At 43.2% G+C, this 17,931-nt stretch overlaps 1 protein-coding gene across 2 annotated transcripts in view; it reads left to right on the forward strand.

Annotated features, from left to right (window-relative positions):
- The window catches only part of LOC115379571 (dehydrogenase/reductase SDR family member on chromosome X-like), a 66,547-nt gene that overhangs the window by 38,779 nt on the left and 9,837 nt on the right, over positions 1-17,931 (forward strand). For both annotated transcript variants that reach the window (XR_003930258.1, XM_030080288.1), the window contains exons 5-7: positions 10,916-11,017; positions 12,680-12,887; positions 14,991-15,198. Coding sequence is in view for 1 of the 2 variants with exons in the window: in XM_030080288.1 (XP_029936148.1) it covers positions 10,916-11,017; positions 12,680-12,887; positions 14,991-15,198 (518 nt within the window). In the remaining variant the exon portion in view is untranslated. The remainder of the gene's footprint in view (positions 1-10,915; positions 11,018-12,679; positions 12,888-14,990; positions 15,199-17,931) is intronic.

The following is a 17,931-nucleotide window of genomic DNA, read 5'->3' on the forward strand; positions in this document are numbered from 1 at the left end:
AAATAACCCTAACCCTGTAAGAGTGCTAAAATATGTCTATAGTATCTATAAACCTTTTACCTTGAAAGCTTTGCAGATAAGTATAATGAACTATATCTAACATAACAGAATGAGAGTGGAGCACAGACAGACACTACAAAGCCCAGAGTTAAAAAGCTGTGCAGGAAACGAAAAATTCAAAGAGGTTCCTTAGCTGTGATAATCGATATGAAAACCTTACAGCCTCTGCCAGAGGAAATACTTCATAGATCCTCTTTAATATTTGACAGCCGGACATGGGTGGCTATGATGTTTTAGCCAAATTAGCCGTCTTGTTGTTTTCTTCTGGTTTTCTTTCCTGCCGATAGTTTAGTCTCCAACCATGAATCAAGCTTTTGCACGTTTCCCAAGTAAATTCAAGGGGATCCCCGTTGTGTGATGACTTTTTGGCTCAAGCAGATTTTGCCGTCTAGCTTCATTGACCAGACTGTCTCTGCGGAGCGCGATACATCAAGCCTGCTTTAAGTGATGATGTTCTCTAGCCCTTTGTGTTGTATTTGTATTGATGTGTGACGTTCTGCATGAAAGGTCTTTGCTGCAGCCACATCCCCCTCCTCCTCCGCATCATATGTAGTGTGTAGCCTCGACCTGAAAGATGTGTAAAAATGATTATCCAAACTGCAGCCTCTCACAGACATCAGAAAGAGATCAATCAAAAATCCTTTCAAAATATTTGATCTTTTTGGCCGTCGTCTGCGTGTCCAAAGCCTTGCAGGTAAATCGGATTTGTCTCTCAAATCAGATCTTGAAGACAGACTGTCCACACTGTTATTAATGATCAGACAGGATTTATGTGTCCAGACGTCACCGACCTGTCTGTATGGGTTGCTATGGTAACTACATAGGCGTCAGAAACGACGTGCGCTGCCGGAGCAGGAGGTCTGTCCAGAGGCCGCCTGCTGTCCGCAGCAGCAGGGGCTCTGCTCCGAGGCTCGGAGGCTCTTCGCTCCCTCTGGATTTGATGCCGTCATGCCGCGTGCTGCGCTGCGAGTGACGCAAAACACAGTTTGAAATCTGCTTTGGGCGGCCAGAGCGTCCGGACTGAGACGCTTTTGCAGAAATCTGATTGGAATCACATTTCAAACCACCCCCACACTGTGGTTTGGATCTGATTTGCAAAAAACTGCATTCCTTGTGTTGTGTTGTGGGTTTTTTTTGTTTTTTTTTGCTGTTCAGACTTTCAAAAATCAATCTGAATACAGTGTGGATATGACAAAAAAACAGATTTAGGCTGGGAGTGTGCACCAAGCCTGAAAGGTGACCCAGGCGGACCAGAGGCGTTTCTATTGGCCGACAAAATATCCCAGTAAACCTTCTCCTGCTTGTCTTTGACAGCTTTGAATTCCCTGCGTTGGAATCCGTTTTCAGTCAAGCTGCCATGATCCTGTACACCACCTCCCTCCGTCTCCTCCCTCCACGCTGCCTTCACAGCTCACATAACAAGCAGGCAGGCTGTCGGGGTTGATGTGGGCCAAGCCAAGCTACGCAAAGCCTGCAAAACAAAAAAAAAAGGGTTGCATTACATGTTTCAGCATCAGGACGTGATGAAAACAAGGAAACAGGACATACAGAACATATAATGTAGACACACCTGCTTTTTATTCATGTTTTAACCCGAGAAGTCCTTCCTTTAACACCGACTGTGTGAGCCTCAGTTGTTTGGTGTGGCGTTGAGGTGCATGTCTGATGTCTGACCGACTGACCGGCCGACTGACCCGAACGCGCCTCTTCTGCGCTCACGTCTCGCGCTGTGGGAAACCCACCGGCGTCGGCCTTCAAAGCTGAATTTTAAATCTGTCGAACGGCTCACGCGGAGAACGCAAACATTTCCGGCGGCTTAATCTCCACCGCTCAGATTCTGAAGGTCTTTGCTGCCGTTTCCATCAATTATTCCTGTCTTCACGCGGAGAGCTAAGCACCTCTCCTCTTAACTCTCGCAAGCTGGAGAAATTAGTCTTTGAACGTAACGCAGCTCCGGCTTGAAAGCAAAAGCAAAGTGTGATGGATTCTTTATCTGGGCGAGATCCAGAGAAATCTCTGTTTGGTCCGCAGACGAGACTTCTGAGCTGCGTTTAAAAATCAAAGCAGTAAAAGTCGAACGGGGCGTCACGCTTGAAAAATGATGCGAGAGCGCTCGCCGGTTGTTGTTTCTCGGGGTGCATTTACATTTTAGGACATTTGTCTGTGTGATTGCTTCACAGAATAAGATCCACCAGCACAAGCGACCTGTTGTTATAAAGCCAGGGAAGACAACAGATGCAACAAATTTCCCTGCTCGCCCGGAATATTTCTTTTTTAATGGAGAAGTGCTCGGCAATCAAATAAAAGCCAGAGAGCTGCAGGCGGAGGGGAAGGAGGACATAAAGCGTTTCTTGAAGAGATGAGATTTCAATTTACGGCTGAAAGATAAGAAATGACTGTGCAGTGCCGCGTGGGGCGGGAAGGTCGAGCCACCAATGGGGAGACGAGGAGCGAGTTTCCGTCGCTTTATTTATTGTGGCTTTGGAAATGATTTAGAGGGGGAGACACATAAAGAAGCAGGTCTGGGACCTGTGATTCAAAGCCAAGCGAGGCGTCACAGCTGAGTCAGAGCTGAACTGGGAGTTTGCCGAATTCTCATTTCGATACAATATGAAATGAGGTTGAATTTGATGTTTTTACAGCCCTATACCTGCAGCAGAATCTGCGCCACATTCTGCCCAGTCTGACAAATGTCTTGGTTTTTCCACCTTTACTTTGTAAGTTAAGACCAGCTGCATATGTTCTGATGCTGATTCCTCATAGCACCTGGCTGTTTGCACTGATATTTTCTCTTGGCTCAGAGTAGAGGAGAGGTTGGCATGCAATTTAATGTGTTTCTTTAGGAATATCTGTAATAGCAAACAACCAGTTTGTCTGTACTCGCAAATACATTTTGTGAGAGATTATCATAAGTATTCTACCAGGCAGGCTACTAAGGGTCACATGGTTAAACAAAAACCCAGAACAAATGAAATATGCAGATCCGTAATCTATAGGGCCATTACAATATGGCATACATTACCAACTATGATCACTGGAGCACCCAGTAAGGCAAGTTTTAAGAGGCTGCTAAAAAAACACATGATGAATAACCCTAACGTGAATGGATTGAACTGAACAAATCTTGATTGTTAAGTTGAGGTGTTGTGATGTTTGATTTTGACTTTTATTTGTCTTGGAAAGGTTTTTATTAGGATTGTTAACTGTTTTTATTGAGATCTGTAATATGTGATAATTATTGTTGTTTGTTGTGGACCCCAGGAAGAGTAGCTTCTACTTCAGTGGCAGCTAATGGGGATCCAAATAAATAAATAAATAAATAAATATTTTCCCAGCTGGACTTCTCAAGTCACTCCACGCTGATCCAGAGAAACCTCAAAACATGTTTAACTGATATCATCTTAAATGGTTTTTTGTTGGCCATCAACGCCAAAACAGGGGACGACGCTTACATTGTTGATTTTATGTGTTTTCTGTTGAAACATCAGGAGGAGAACGGGCTCACACACTCATATGGCTCTGTTTTAACAAAGTGCACAGTCTGCAGAGCATTCAGGGCGTGTCCACGTCACTTTTGCTGTTTTAACGGTGGAAAAAAGGCTGTTTCCACCAGGCACATGCTTCAAAAGGGTTGTAATTAGTCTCCTAATTAATCGTGGGTGTGTTTTGGGTGTAACACACAGTAAACCAATCAGAGTGCCGTCTCCCATTCCCATCCTGAAGAAGGCAAAATGTTCATATCTAAAAAAAAAAAAAATACATCAGAGTTATGAGTGTGTGGCTTCTCTCTCCTCCTGAATCTTGTCATTCATCATAAAACCTTACATTTTCCCTATTTTTGCTGTTACACTGCAACGCCAAACAAGTGTTTTCAGATCTACCCACAGGGGAGAGCGTTTTCAAAAAGCTCCATTTCTGGCAGACAGAAATGAAGTTTAATTGTGGACAGAAGGGCAAAATAAAGAAAAACAGCTGAGATCTTTGGTTTTATTTTGTCTCTGTTGCTCATTGATGTGGCGCTGCTGAGTTTCTGTAGATGGCGCTCTTTTCTTTGTGTGTTTAGTCGTGATGCGATGGCTGTCGCTGCTCCAGTTGCTCATCTGCTCTTCATTCCAAACGAGAAGGAAACGAGGGCCGGAGAGTAAGACTCTGCAGAGTCATGGCTAAGACGGAGTGTGTGCACAAAGCCAGAAATATGCACACACCCTCTTTTTGTCAGATTAGTAAAACCGTGCCTCTGTTTTATAAATGCGAGTCTCTGAGGAACTGGGCGGTCATGCACGAGCCTCTTGTCCACTCCTGCAGTTAACAAACACAAATTTATGAACACACACCCTCAACCAGCTGTTTTTATTTCACTTTGTCCACCTGCAAACTGAAAATAAAATAAAAGCATGTTAACAGCCAGATTAAATGTTGACTCTGACTTCATGTAATTTAAAACAATGATCCAATTAATCTCACAATAGTAATTATTAATCACTGTTCCCTTCATAAATGGGCCTTTGATTGGCATTTTAATGATTCTCTGTTAACGCCAAACGCCTCAGGTCGCTCTCGATAAACACACCGCACATCCTGTTTTGAGAAACACCGGTTCATGTGCAGGAAATGGCGTCGTGTGCACGCGTTCAGAGCAGAAAGTGGAAAAGACGGATGAGGCGGGTGGCGGTCGGGTCGCAGACAGCGGCGCTCTGCTCGCTCACATAGACGTCATATAGTTTACAGAGTCAGCTCATCCTGTCATGACACATCACGTTACACAGCCTGGCAGCACCAGGACACACACACGTATGCATATTCTGACACACACACACACAGTCAAAGGCAGTGTCAGAGGAGACGACAGAGATCCTGACAGCCTGTTGCTGTTCCGCTCGCCGTGACACACTCCTCCCGTTTAGAGCGGCGAGGTGTTCAGGGACGCTGTAAAGTAAAACCGCCCCGCTCCGCTCTCTTTTATTGGCCCGCCGTTGAGGAAATTTTCATAGCGAGGTTGCCTTGTACATCTGCAGGCGTCATTATAACGCTGTGCATCATTTTAACGGCGGCTTGTACATCAAAGTGCCTGTTCTTCTCAGAGCGGCACGTCGAGGAGCGCACGTGCCCGGCGTCCTGATGCGGCGCTCGCACGGCGGGACAGCACGACCTGCCTCCTCACACCTGATGCTTCAGGCTCGCTGGATTTATTTTAGACGTTTGAGCAGCACAGCTCTCCGCCGTCGTGTGTGGACTAGCTGTCACCAGGGGCGTGTCCAGGGAGGGGCCTGGGGTCACACCGAGCCCCCCCGCCCCCCCCGCCCACGCTGCCCACCTTATCAGGTTATCAATCACACAGCCGGTCAAGTTTTATAAAGACTGTGTGCTCTCAACCATCCAAAAGCCTTTAATGCAAGCAACTTTTTGACCTTTACATTGAGACTTACACTACTCACAAAAAGTTAGGGATATTTGGCTTTTGGGTGAAATTTATGGAAAATGTAAAAAGTTCACGCTACAGTGATATTATATCATGAAAGTAGGGCATTTAAGTAGAAGCATGCACTGGTGATTTCCTCATCTCAAACAATTTCTTGAAACAAAAGCCAACAACAGTGGTGGATATACCACAACAAAAAATGTCAGTGTCAATAACTTGTCATGTGCCCTTGAGCATCAATTACAGCTTGACAGCGACGTCTCCTGCTGTTCACAAGTCGACTTATTGTCTGCTGAGGCATGGCATCCCACTCTTCTTGAAGGGTGGCCCTCAGGACATTGAGGTTCTGGGGTACAGAGCTCCGAGCCTCTACACGGCGACTCAGCTGATCCCATAGGTTTTCTATGGGATTCAGGTCTGGAGAAAGTGCAGGCCACTCAATCTGAGGTACCCCAGTCTCCAGCAGCCGTTCCCTAATGATACGACCTCGATGAGCTGGAGCATCAAACACCTGATGTGAATTTTGCCGTTAAACTCCTTGTTAGAGAACAGCAACTTGTGCAAAAAGTACTGAAACACTGAACAGTTGGACATGTGCATTCAAAAGTTTACAGAAGGTCACATTAAGTTCACCTGTAAAGGTTATAATGTATTTTAGGTTCATCCTGAAATTTCACCCGAAAGCCGAATATCCCTAACTTTTTGTGAGTAGTGTATATTAAATGTTTTGCCAAGACAGGGAAAGATCAGCTAAAGATGAAAAAAAAAAAGTCTTGCGCAAATCGAATTTGATTTCGGTCCTCCCTCTGTAGTTACACTTGATTTTGGAGTGTTTTTACCTTTGTTTGACAGCTTGACAGCTTGAATGCCGCTGTTCTCGGGTGTTAGGATTTTTTTTTTTTATCCCCACTCTGCATGCTTTTTTAATGTTTTTATGTTTTTTTTTAATGTTTAATTAGGGCCCGAGCGCTGAAACAGCGCGAAGCCCTATTGTATCTGTATCGTTTTTTATTATTATCACGTCAGATTATCGCTTAATTTGACCCCCTAAACATGCTCAAAAACTCACCAAATTCGGCACGCAGGCCAGGTCTGGCGAAAAATTTGATAAAATGGACAAACGGACCCCCAAGGTGCAAAAATGGGCTCGGTAGCGCCACCTAGGCACACAAAGGCAGCCGCTGCGGCCCACAGGAATGTGATAGAAAGACCAAACCAACGCCGAAACGTAGCTCTCATCAAGCCCTACAATTCACGCGCTGACACCCCCGACCTAAAACCAACAGGAAGTCCGCAATTTGCGTTGAAAAGTCACGTTCTCGCCCAAAATGCTGCCTTTGAACAAAATCTAACTCCTCCCAGGGCGTAAATGCCAGCGGCTTGAAATTTTAACAGATGACAGAGGACACAGTGCTTAACAAAAGTTCTGAAGGATTTTGTCATTACTCGTTTAGTTTGGATGTGATAACACCTCCAAGTCGGAGGGGCCAGAACCAAAATCTCATTTTTTCCCATGGAGTTTGGTGTGAAGAGGCTGACATCCGGCACTAATTAGGCCCCTGCAGTGTAAAGTAAAAGTCTGACGGCTTTGAAAACTATGCAGATGGAAAGAGGATGCAAATTCCTACAAAAATATGTAGTTTTGATGTGGATTGGACCAAGTTTGTGGGAGCTGTGAAGAGTTTTCAAACGTTTTTGACTCTGGTGTGCTCTGCTCTGCACGCTGCCTGGACATGTGACTCACTCTAGCTGCCTCAGGAATGCGCAATACACACCCATTGTAAGAGCTCAGAGGGAGCAGAAAACACTCTCAAACTAAAACTGCCATAACTCAAAAACGGTAAAAGATAGCAAAATCATGTAAATGGGAGATTTATAGATCCGAGTCTCGTGACTCGTTTAAGCTTTGAATCAAGTCGGTCACTTAAACGGTGACCGAGCTGTGACACCTCAAACAGGGGTGGGTTTTCTGGATTTCTCCACTGGATTGAATGAGGATTTCTCTGTCTGCCTGCATTTTGGTGTGATCACGCCACAGCTGCCACTACTCAAGTCAGTCACACACTAGGACATGCTAAGGGCGCCATCTGCTGGAGGGGCGCTGCTAGTGGCCAGAGGGACACCAGCAGCGAATGTACTACCAGTGGGTTTTTGTTGGCATCGTGTCTGTGTGTGTGTGTGTGTGTGTGTGTGTGTGCACGTGCGTGTGTGTGTGTGTGTGTGTGTGTGTGTGTGTGTTTGAGTGAGTGAGTGAGTGAGTGTGTGTGTGTGCCTGCATTTTGGTGTGATCATGCAGCAGCTGCCAGTAGTCCTGTCGGTCACACACTAGGACTTCCGCGGCCTTTCAAAATAAAAGCCCAAAACTCTTTCACAATAAAAGCACAGGAAAATACCCTTAAAACTGGAACAAACGGACGAATTGTCTGCACTTCGACACGCACGCCGTCCCCGACGTGCACGGGGGGGCGAGGGCCCGTCCAACGCTGCTTGCAGCTTTAATGTTCAGTTTCAGTTTGTCTGCTGTTATATTTTCCACATGTGATCATATTGTCTTTTTCCACCGCCTCCTGAAGAGTCACAATGAACACACTGTCCTTTCTAGATCTGTTCTCCAGCTGATCTGCTTCTTCCATAGCCGTTTCCAGTTTTGACTCCAGGTGTTTTATCTTTCTTTTCCTCATGATCGTCTGTGTTTACTCCTTGTTCATATGCTATCCGTGGCATCCACCCTTTTTTTAATCAGCTGCAATTTGCTTTTTGATTTTAACACCATCAAGTTTTGCGTTCATATCACTTTCCCTGTGGCCATCGTCCCTTTGTTCAACTGTTCGCCTGGACTTCCGAACTTTATAAAAAGCTTTTAACCTTTTTTTTTGTTTGTAGAATTCAACTCAAATAGTTTTTTTATTTTAAGTTTTCGACCTGACAAACCAAACAGTAACGTGCAGATACTCCGGGGTTCCTCATGTTGGACAAACAGAAACCAGACATTTTGATCATAAAAGCAGTCTGTGCACCCTGACACCGCATCAGCCAGTCACACTTTAAGATTTTTTTGTCGCTGCACAATTTTGATATTTATGACAGATCGACAAGCCCAAACAAATTGTAATGTTCGTGTTTTTAAAAGAATCTCTGCAGCCCATCTCTGAGCCTGTGTATCATATTATTCACAATATTACTGGTATACATTTTTCCCCAAAAAATAAGCGTCGTATCATGATATCAGTGACACAGCAGTGTGATGACGTGTTGATGCATTTGCAGACCCTCCAGCGTCTCACCACAACCACAAACAGAGCAGGAGTCACTTCAGGGTTTTCCACACCACCCAGGATATTAAACACCACCCAGGATAAAGGATAAAATACATGAAGAACACTAAAATAAGGTGGAGAAATAAGTAGAATTTAAATGGTGAAATAAGAACTAGGTCAGATATAGCCTCATTCTCCCCCCAGCAGTGTCATTCTGAGGGAAACACTCCAGTTAATGCCATTTTTTTTTTCATATCGTCTTGAATATTGTCAGCACAAATTACCCTGAAATAGCGAGATATTATTTTAAGTCTGCATCGCCATATTACCCCGAGTTTACAGTCACCATGGCAACGACGAGCGCTGCCACAAAGCATAATGTCAGAGTCTCGCTGTGGATATCGCACAAGCCTCGCCGAGTTAGGAGCTTCATTTTTCTGTGGCAACAAAATCCTTCAGAGTTAATTTTCTCACTTTATGTCATTTACAGTTTGACTGTTTGTCCCTAAAATATGAAAATGTAAATGACAAATACATGGCAGAACATTAGTGAGAGACGAGTTCCCGTTGAAAGAGACGGGGTCATTTTTAGATGTTGTCAGTTTCCAGTCTGAGAGCTGCAGGTTGAATTTGACCCGACTCCCCGTGTTTGTTGTTCCTCATGTTGCTGTTAATCTATGTTGCTTACAGGTCAATATGCAGCATGTACTGTAATGTCAAACAAGCGTCCTGCTGGGGGGAAAAAAATAAAAAAATAACACACACACACACACACACACACCGGGCACAGCGGTCAAACAGAGCCGCACGTCCACAAATACAGTTGGAGTCACATTTCAGGCCACAGAATCACTCAGATCTCCACAATGTCAGCTTTCTGGAAATTAATAAAAAATAAAAAATAAAAAAAAACATCTCTTGCTCTCAGCTGGACGATTGAAACTTTTCCAGTTTCTCCTTGGAGATTTGAAAGGTTTTCATAAGTGAAGGAGACATGGAGTCACATAGACCATCAGTTTAAAATGCTGTGAAAGATAGCAGTGAAAGTTTTGTTGTTGCTTCTCAGATTTAGGTAAAAATCTAAAACTTGTATCACAAGTTTGTGAAATTTCTCCACCGTGGGACTAATAAAGGAATATCTTATCTTATCTTATCTTATCTTACATGTAGGTTTGCGAAATTCCAGGGACTTTCCAACTTTCCAGGTTTATTCCATAGGAATTCCACAGCAAAATCGCAGGTTAGCCTACAACAGGGAATTTAAACATTGTTGAAAAAACTTCTTGCAGCATAATCTTGGTTAAAACAACCAGATTTCATGCTAAATCAGCTGAATTCTCTCTGCAGAAACCAGAGAGAAAATGCTTTCATTTTACATTTTGAATGGAACTTTTTTTTTTTTTTCCAACATTCATAGTTTTTGTTGTTCAACGAAAGAGTCAATTAAAGTCCTACTCACAAATAAACACAAATCAAAAATGTCATGCTTTAAAGTTTGTATTAATTTGCACACATATCTGCTTATGACAAAACAAAGGGTTTATATTTATGTTTGTATATGATCCAGTTTGTATAAGTTACCCCAAATTTCCAGTTAATTCCAGTTAATTCCTGTAAAATGCCGTTGATTCCCATGGAAAGTTTCAAACTTGGATTATTTCCAGAATTCCCCAGCCTAACTTCCCATGGAAAGTTTCCAGAAATTTACTCCAAATTTTCTGCCCGAAATATCAGATTTGCTCTGTCTGTGTGAACGCTGTCTGTCACATCAAGCACTCCCACCTTAGTTCCTCATCCCAAAAAGTACCACAAACACACACACACACACACACACACACACACACACACACACACACTGACTTTCACACTCGGATGATAACTTTTCCCGGCCGTTGCTGTGTCTTATCGTGCATTAGCCCTGATCTGCCGGTGTGTTAAGCTTTGATGGGGCTCAGGAGGAGCTGTGAGGTTTGATGTAAAAGAGCGGAGAGCTGCCGGTGTGTGTGTGTGTGTGTGTGTGTGTGTGTGTGTGTGAGACGCTGCAGAGTGCGGCGTAAGAGACGATTAATACACACTTTGATGTCCTGACACTGAAGCGGCTAGCAGAAATAATCCGTTTACAATGGCTCTGTCTTTGTGTGTGTGTGTGTGTGTGTGTGTGTGTGTGTGTCCATTTCAGTGGAGTTTGAACAGCTGGACCTCGCCTCGCTGCAGTCCGTGCGCCGATTCGTCCAGAGGTTCAAGGGGCGGGGCCTGCCGCTAAACATCCTGATCAATAATGGTGAGTGACGGACGCTCGGACGAGTCGGAGGAGATTTATTTCGGACAGTGCATTGGTCACCGACGATAAAACACTCAGCGACATCTGATTTAATCCACGTCATGAAAAAATATAAGTCACCGAGGGCATTTAACTCAACATTTATGTCACATTTAGTGCACAACGTCCACACACACACACACACACACACACACACACACACACACACACACACACACACAGGTAAACCTCTATGACAAACCTGCCATTTAAACCTGAAGTGGTTTGCGTTCAGTGTGTGAGGATGTTATGTATATCACTCCGTGTTAAATCATCTGGGATAAGGCAGGTATGCTTTTTTTCTGCACCTTGAATGAACTGGAGGAGCGGGGTAATATTCAGTTTAAAAAATCTCATTATTTCCAAGATTCAAACTGTAAATTTAACAAGAACAAATTCACAAATTTGCAAGAAAAAAACCTTTTAGGTAGGTAATAAAAGGTAGGTACCTTTTATTACGTTTGCAGGAAATTTAATGGATTATTATGTTATACGGAGCAAATTGTTATTACATTAATGGTTTATTACACTGGTGGGAAGTTATTACATTGACATTTGCAACATCTACAGTACTGCATTAATGTCTCTCCGCTCATTTCCCTCCAGAAATCACACTTTTAGCTCAAAAACCAACACCAACAAAGGCGATTATGACAATATGAAAAACAACAAGTCCCGGTTCCCATTTTTTGTGTAGCTGTAATTATTTGTGTAAGTGCTATCAGGTCGTTTCTTCCACACACAAGGTCACCAAGCGGAGGTTTTCCTGCAGTCGCTACCTGCCGGATCTACTTTCCAATTAAAATAGCAAAATAACAGGAAAGGAGGTGTTTGATCTCCTCCAAAAAATGGGAACCGGGGCTTGTTGTGTTTTTAATATTGTCATAATCCTGTTTGTTGGCGCTTGTTTTTGTGCTAAAAGTCTTATTTTGGGGTGGAAGTGACTCAAACACAGTATTGAGGATCAGCAGGACTGTAGTAACTGTACGTAGTCACAGCAGAGCAGGTGGCGCTGTGTGTCGTGTTAAAGAGTTTATTGTTCCTGTAAAATATCAAGATTCCAGTACAGCTGTGAACATACAAAATATGACGACTACTTACTGAAAATGTGTATTTTTACGTTTATAAAAACAACATACTGCACTCAGTGTGCATCGGTCTGGCTCCATCCACCACAAGATTTTATTGAGATTTTATTGCTTTTCATTGTCAGTGTGAACTACAGACACTTGGTGAATCCCTTCAGGAAAATTACAGAATAGCATAAAATAAAATTATTATAAACTCACCATTAAGTACTGCAGACATACTACAGGTCTCTGTGGTAACATTACAGGAGTGTCAGGAATATTATTGTGATTTTATGAGGTGTGTGTTGTATATTCATGAGTGTGAGTGTGTGTGTGTGTGTGTGTGTGTGTGTGTGTGTGTGTGTGTGTGTGCATGTGTGTGTGAGTGTGTATCTAGCATGTTTGATAAAACAGGCACGTCTGACCTACCTAAGGATTTGTTTTTTCCTGCGGGTATTACACACCATGTTTGGAATACATCCACACTTATCCCCCAACAATTACTCAATTGTGTTTTTGTGTGTGTGTGTGTGTGTGTGTGTGTGTGTGTCAGCGGGTGTTATGTTGGTTCCCGAGGGCCGTACTGAAGATGGGTTTGAGCAGCACCTGGGGGTCAACTACTTAGGCCACCTCCTGTTGACGTGGCTGCTCCTGGACACACTGAAGGATTGTGGGAAACGTAGTTCCTGCTCCCGCGTGGTCAACGTCTCCTCGTCCGCGCACCGTGCCGGCCGGATCCGACTAGACGACCTGAATGGCAGGTAGGCCGACACACACACACACACACACACACACACAGTACATTTCTTTGAATGGAAACAGCAAAATTCAGTTTGAATTTTAGCTTAAATTTTAACCCTTGGAAACCCTGGACACACTATCTTTATTTCTTTTATTAAATATTTTTTAAAAATCACCACTGATAGGTACCAGGCCTGTGAAGACAGATTAATTGATTAAGTGATTAATTAATGTCTTTTTTTTATTTATTTATTTATTCATTTGAAACTGTTTACTTTTGACCTGTCCAAAACAATCTTCTTTCTCTTTTGTTCTAGACAAGACTTTTTCTGACTGTTTGTACACTTTCAAAATAAAAGCCCACCCCTTTGTTCTGGAGTGTCAGACTGTTAACCCCTTAGACTCTGATTTTCCCTTAAATTTCCAAAAAAGCACTTTTTTTTCCCATATTGTAGGGCAGTGTCACACCCATGCTGTGTGTATCACTCTGATACTGAGGGAGATGTTCAAAGCCAAGGTGCCGTTGTTTTCTGGCTGCAGAATCACATCGAATAGAAAAGATCTGCATGTCTCGTGCATCATGTTAGACACATTTCCCTGGAATTAAGCAGCTCATGTTTGGGATCTTTGGGAACCTCGGGATGTCCGCTGGAATTTAAAATAAAGTTTAGTGGATTTGAAAAACTCGGCTGCACAGCGATGCAGAACTCACCGGAGGAACGGGCAAAGTCCTAGAAAATAAGGAGTCAAGGAGCAAATTGTTCAATTTTAAGATTCATTTTTATTTTCACAGAGGGACTGTGACAGAGCGCCGCTGGTCTCCATCTGACAGCGTGCGGCCAGGCAGCGCTCTAATGTGATGTGAATTTGACAAACTGGAGATTCAAATTAGAAAAACATTTAAAAAAAAAAAAAAAAAAAAAAAACCTCCCTTGGTGAGAATGAATGTGTCTGGGCAGGCTGCCCAGGTAAAGCCCAGGCAGGGGAAACGCTGCCAACAAAATGTTTTTTTATTAGATTTCTTTTTTTTTTTATTATTGTAATCAATCATTTATGGATTGTTCAGTGAGCATTTGTTTATTCAGACTTGTTTGCACGCCTAATACACACTGCAGTGCCAAAAGCTCTCACACAAACAGACCACATACATACATACATAGAAAGGCACCGAGGCATAAGCATGACTGCCCTGTTCAGCGTTCATTAATTGATTCATAACCATAATTTAACAGGACAGTCACACAGAGTACAAAGAGTTTCACAGTCGCGTATCAGACGCCATAAATCAAGATCCGCAACAGAACCGAGGCAGGAGAGGAGAGGAAACAGACGCCGGCAGCCGTCAACTGGTGCTGGTGCACCAAACCACGGATCAAAAGTGGAAAAAGTGGAGCAGCAACAGCTTAATGAACGTTTTCCAGCAGATTATTACATTTTTTGGCGTGGCCTGCCTCCCCGCTGACGAAATCATTCAGTGTTTCCTTATCACAGGCTGCAGCCGATACTCCTGAGATCCTCTCTGTAGCGTCCGGCTCCGGCTAAATGCTATTATTTAAATGCACCCTTTGTTTTTTTGTTTTTTTGTTTTTTTTATATAATATCAGCAAACATAAACCCCACGTTATTCCAAATACAAAATTGGTACATTCATTACTGTCCCAGCCTGCAGCCGCTATTTCAGCACAGCCTGAAATCTACTGGTTATTCCTTTGTCTGTTTATTGTTTTTATTAAAAGAAAATGTGCTTTGTGCCTCGCTGCTCGGTCCCCGATAGCCTCTTTTTTTTTTTTTTTTTTTTTTTTTTTTTTTTTTTTTTTACATTAAGCAAAATGCCATCTGACCAATAGTTGTGGATTTTTTTTTTTTTTTTTTTTGCCTCAGAGCATCTAGCTGACCTCATTGTAAAAGTTTTAAGATTTCCCTGAAACACTTACAGAAATCCAGAAACACTGAGATTTAATCTGAATATGAGCTGCTTGTGGTGGATCACTTTTCTGCTGGACCCTCATGATTCATTCAGGGTCCTGATAACATTTCCAGCGGTAAGAGTGGCTTCTCACCGTCGATTCAGAGTTTGCCGTGACTTTCCTCTCCTGTTATCTTGTTTTTGTGTCTCTGCTCAGCCGGTGTTACTCGGCCCACGGCGCCTACTGTCAGAGCAAGCTGGCCCTGCTGCTGTTCTCCTCCCGGCTGCACGACGAGCTGCAGGACGGAGGCTTCGCCGTGACCTCCTGCGCCGTGGACCCCGGCATGGTGGACACGGCTCTGTACCGACACTTGTGGTCGCCGCTCCGCCTGGCACAGAGCGCCGTCGCCCGCCTGCTGTTCAGGGTGGGAGCCTCTTCTTCCATTTTCTCTCTTCATCTGTTTATTATGGTGGCCAGGGGTCACATCATGGTCGAGCTGCCTTATGCTGGCTCTACCTGCTAACCAGGGTTGGGGATTAACGGAAAATGTATGTATGTACTTAACCCTCCTATTATGTTCAGGGTCAATTTGACCCCAGCCAATGTTTAACGTCTCTAAATAAATGATTAACATCATTTTTTTTGCTTCATATTTAATGAGTGTTCCTAATGTAATGGGTACTACCGGGTAAAGATGAAACTGACATGATGATATGTTTTCAATGTCCTGTACACACTTTGTAACACATCGGTTATAAATAACAAAAATCATTACTTAGAAATAATATAAAGCCATTAAAACACCAAAAATTAATATTTCTTTCCAATTTTAGGTCAATCAGTGAGATTTTATGGTGATTTGAATATTTTTCCATTGTCGCGTAATAGGAATACTGGATGTGTAAGTGGGGGTCGGGGAGGTTATGTTTTATTTAAAGGGCTATTTAGGTCATCAACAAAGAAACATAAAGTACCTGACACATAAACTTTGATAACCATTTTAGTTATAATAATTTTGTGGAAGTTTAAACTGCAGGGGTCAAATTGAGCCCAAACATAAAAGATGTTCAAAAATGTGAACATAACAGGAGGGTTAAACTACAAAATATGAGTAACTGTAATCCATTAGAGTTGGCTGAAGTTGCTCAGTCGGGCTGATTTGTGAACTGGCTCTCTCAGCGGGATTCAAACCCTTGGCCTGCAGAAGCCGACCGACACGGGTGCTGAATCTCAGACTGAATAAACAGAGCGTCAGGCTGCTAATTGTTGGTGGTGTCTCCACTGGTGCTGCAGCTGGCAGTCTGTGGGCGTCTTCACTCTTTATCTGTGAAGCCACACTCCCGTCCAGCCTTCTGAAGCCCAGCTTAAATCTCTGCTGCCCAGTTTGGCTGTGATCTCGACGAGAGCGGCTCCCGGTGCGACATGGATCTCATCAAAAGGTCTGACTTGTCCCACTCGGTCTTCCCTCGGGCTCTGAGCTCCGTCCCACCCGCTCATCAAAGCCCCGCCGGCCGCCGGCCTCCGAGCCGACGCGTTTGCACGTTTTCAGAAACGCCAACAAGTCAAACGTCCTTCCTCCCTGGAACAGAGCCGCTGTTCAACATCTGATTCATAATGTTCTGCTGAACCACAATGAACTGAGACAATGAACTCTGCTGCACACACTGTTCAGCAATTCATTACACAAGAACACACACACACACACACACACACGCACACACACACGCACGCACAGCCCTCATGACTGAGAGTGGAAGTGCTGCTGAAATGAAAGCAGCCTCTGAGAGCACAGCGCAGATATTTTAAAATATTTCTTGCATAGCTTAAAGCTGCGGCTCGAGGCTGCTGTTAATGTCCCTGGGATGTAATTGAAGGAGACGTGTGTGTGTGTGTGTGTGTGTGTGTGTGTGTGTGTGTGTGTCCTATGTGTAATCGTCACAGGCGGCTGCCTCCCAGCACAACCTTTTGGACAGTTTTTGCCCCACATACATAAACACATTAATCACACACACATACACACTTCTCCAAGTAGCCAGTAACACACACACACACACACACACACACACACACACACGAACCATGACACCAGCCTCTTAAAACATTTCTCATCTCAGGCTATAATGTTTTAGTGTGTGCTCAGAGGAGAGACAAAGATTAAAAGTGAGTGTGTGTGTGTATGTGTGTGTGTGTGTGTGTGTGTGTGTATGTAATTTCATAATGCACCCAGATACAACCCCCCCCCACACACACACACACACACACACAACACATTCACGTAATCATGCAAGAATTCACACTCACATACTAACACAATTATTTTATTTTTAATTTAGAAATTGCAATTGTTTAACAGATTTTTTTTAACTATCATTATTAAGTATTTTGTACCTGCAGTGATAAAAGGCTTGACATAACATTTTTACACCGGCACACCAAGTGTTATCACTGGTGTGTGTGTGTGTGTGTGTGTGTGTGTGTGTGTGTGTGTGTGTGTCACAGCCTTGTTTCCATCTTACAGGCTAAGAAACTTTTCTAAGCACAATTCTACGAACAAAACAAATTAAATTTCAGTTTGTGTCAGTTTCTGTTTGATTCTCTCAGTGGCTGCAGTCAAATAGGCAAAAAAAAAAAAAAAAAAAAAAAATCCATCCTTGACCTTGATGGAAAACTTGGCTGGGTGATCTTACTGATGTGGGTGTGACTTTGTGAAACTACAATTTTCTGAAAAAAGGACGACAAAAAGCTCATCTTGCATACTCTTTTTTTTTTTTTTTTTTTTAAATTTAAGCTTAACTGCAATATAAATGAGAAAAAAAACAGCAAAAAAAAAGTTTACCCACAGGAGTCCCAGTTCGTTTGACTGCATGAAAATAATTATTAGATTCCTGCAAGACAGGTTAGATCTACAGCTGTACATATCATCATTCTCACGTTTCAAACAAATTAAAATAATCATCTGGCCGACAACGTCTCGTATCCATTTTGTTGAAAGCCTGAAGAACCGCCATAACACCGTGAAATGTGAACATCGCTTCAAATGTTGCTGCTGCAAGGAGTTGTGGGACGGCATTATCTCCTTTCCTCCTTCCTAGGCTGTAGGAGATAGGAAAGGAAGCATTGAAGCTCTTTTTTTTTAACATTCAGAGAATTGGAGGAG

Source organism: Myripristis murdjan, chromosome 21 (genome assembly GCF_902150065.1).
Source record: "Myripristis murdjan chromosome 21, fMyrMur1.1, whole genome shotgun sequence".
In the NCBI taxonomy this organism is placed as follows: Eukaryota; Metazoa; Chordata; class Actinopteri; order Holocentriformes; family Holocentridae; genus Myripristis; species Myripristis murdjan.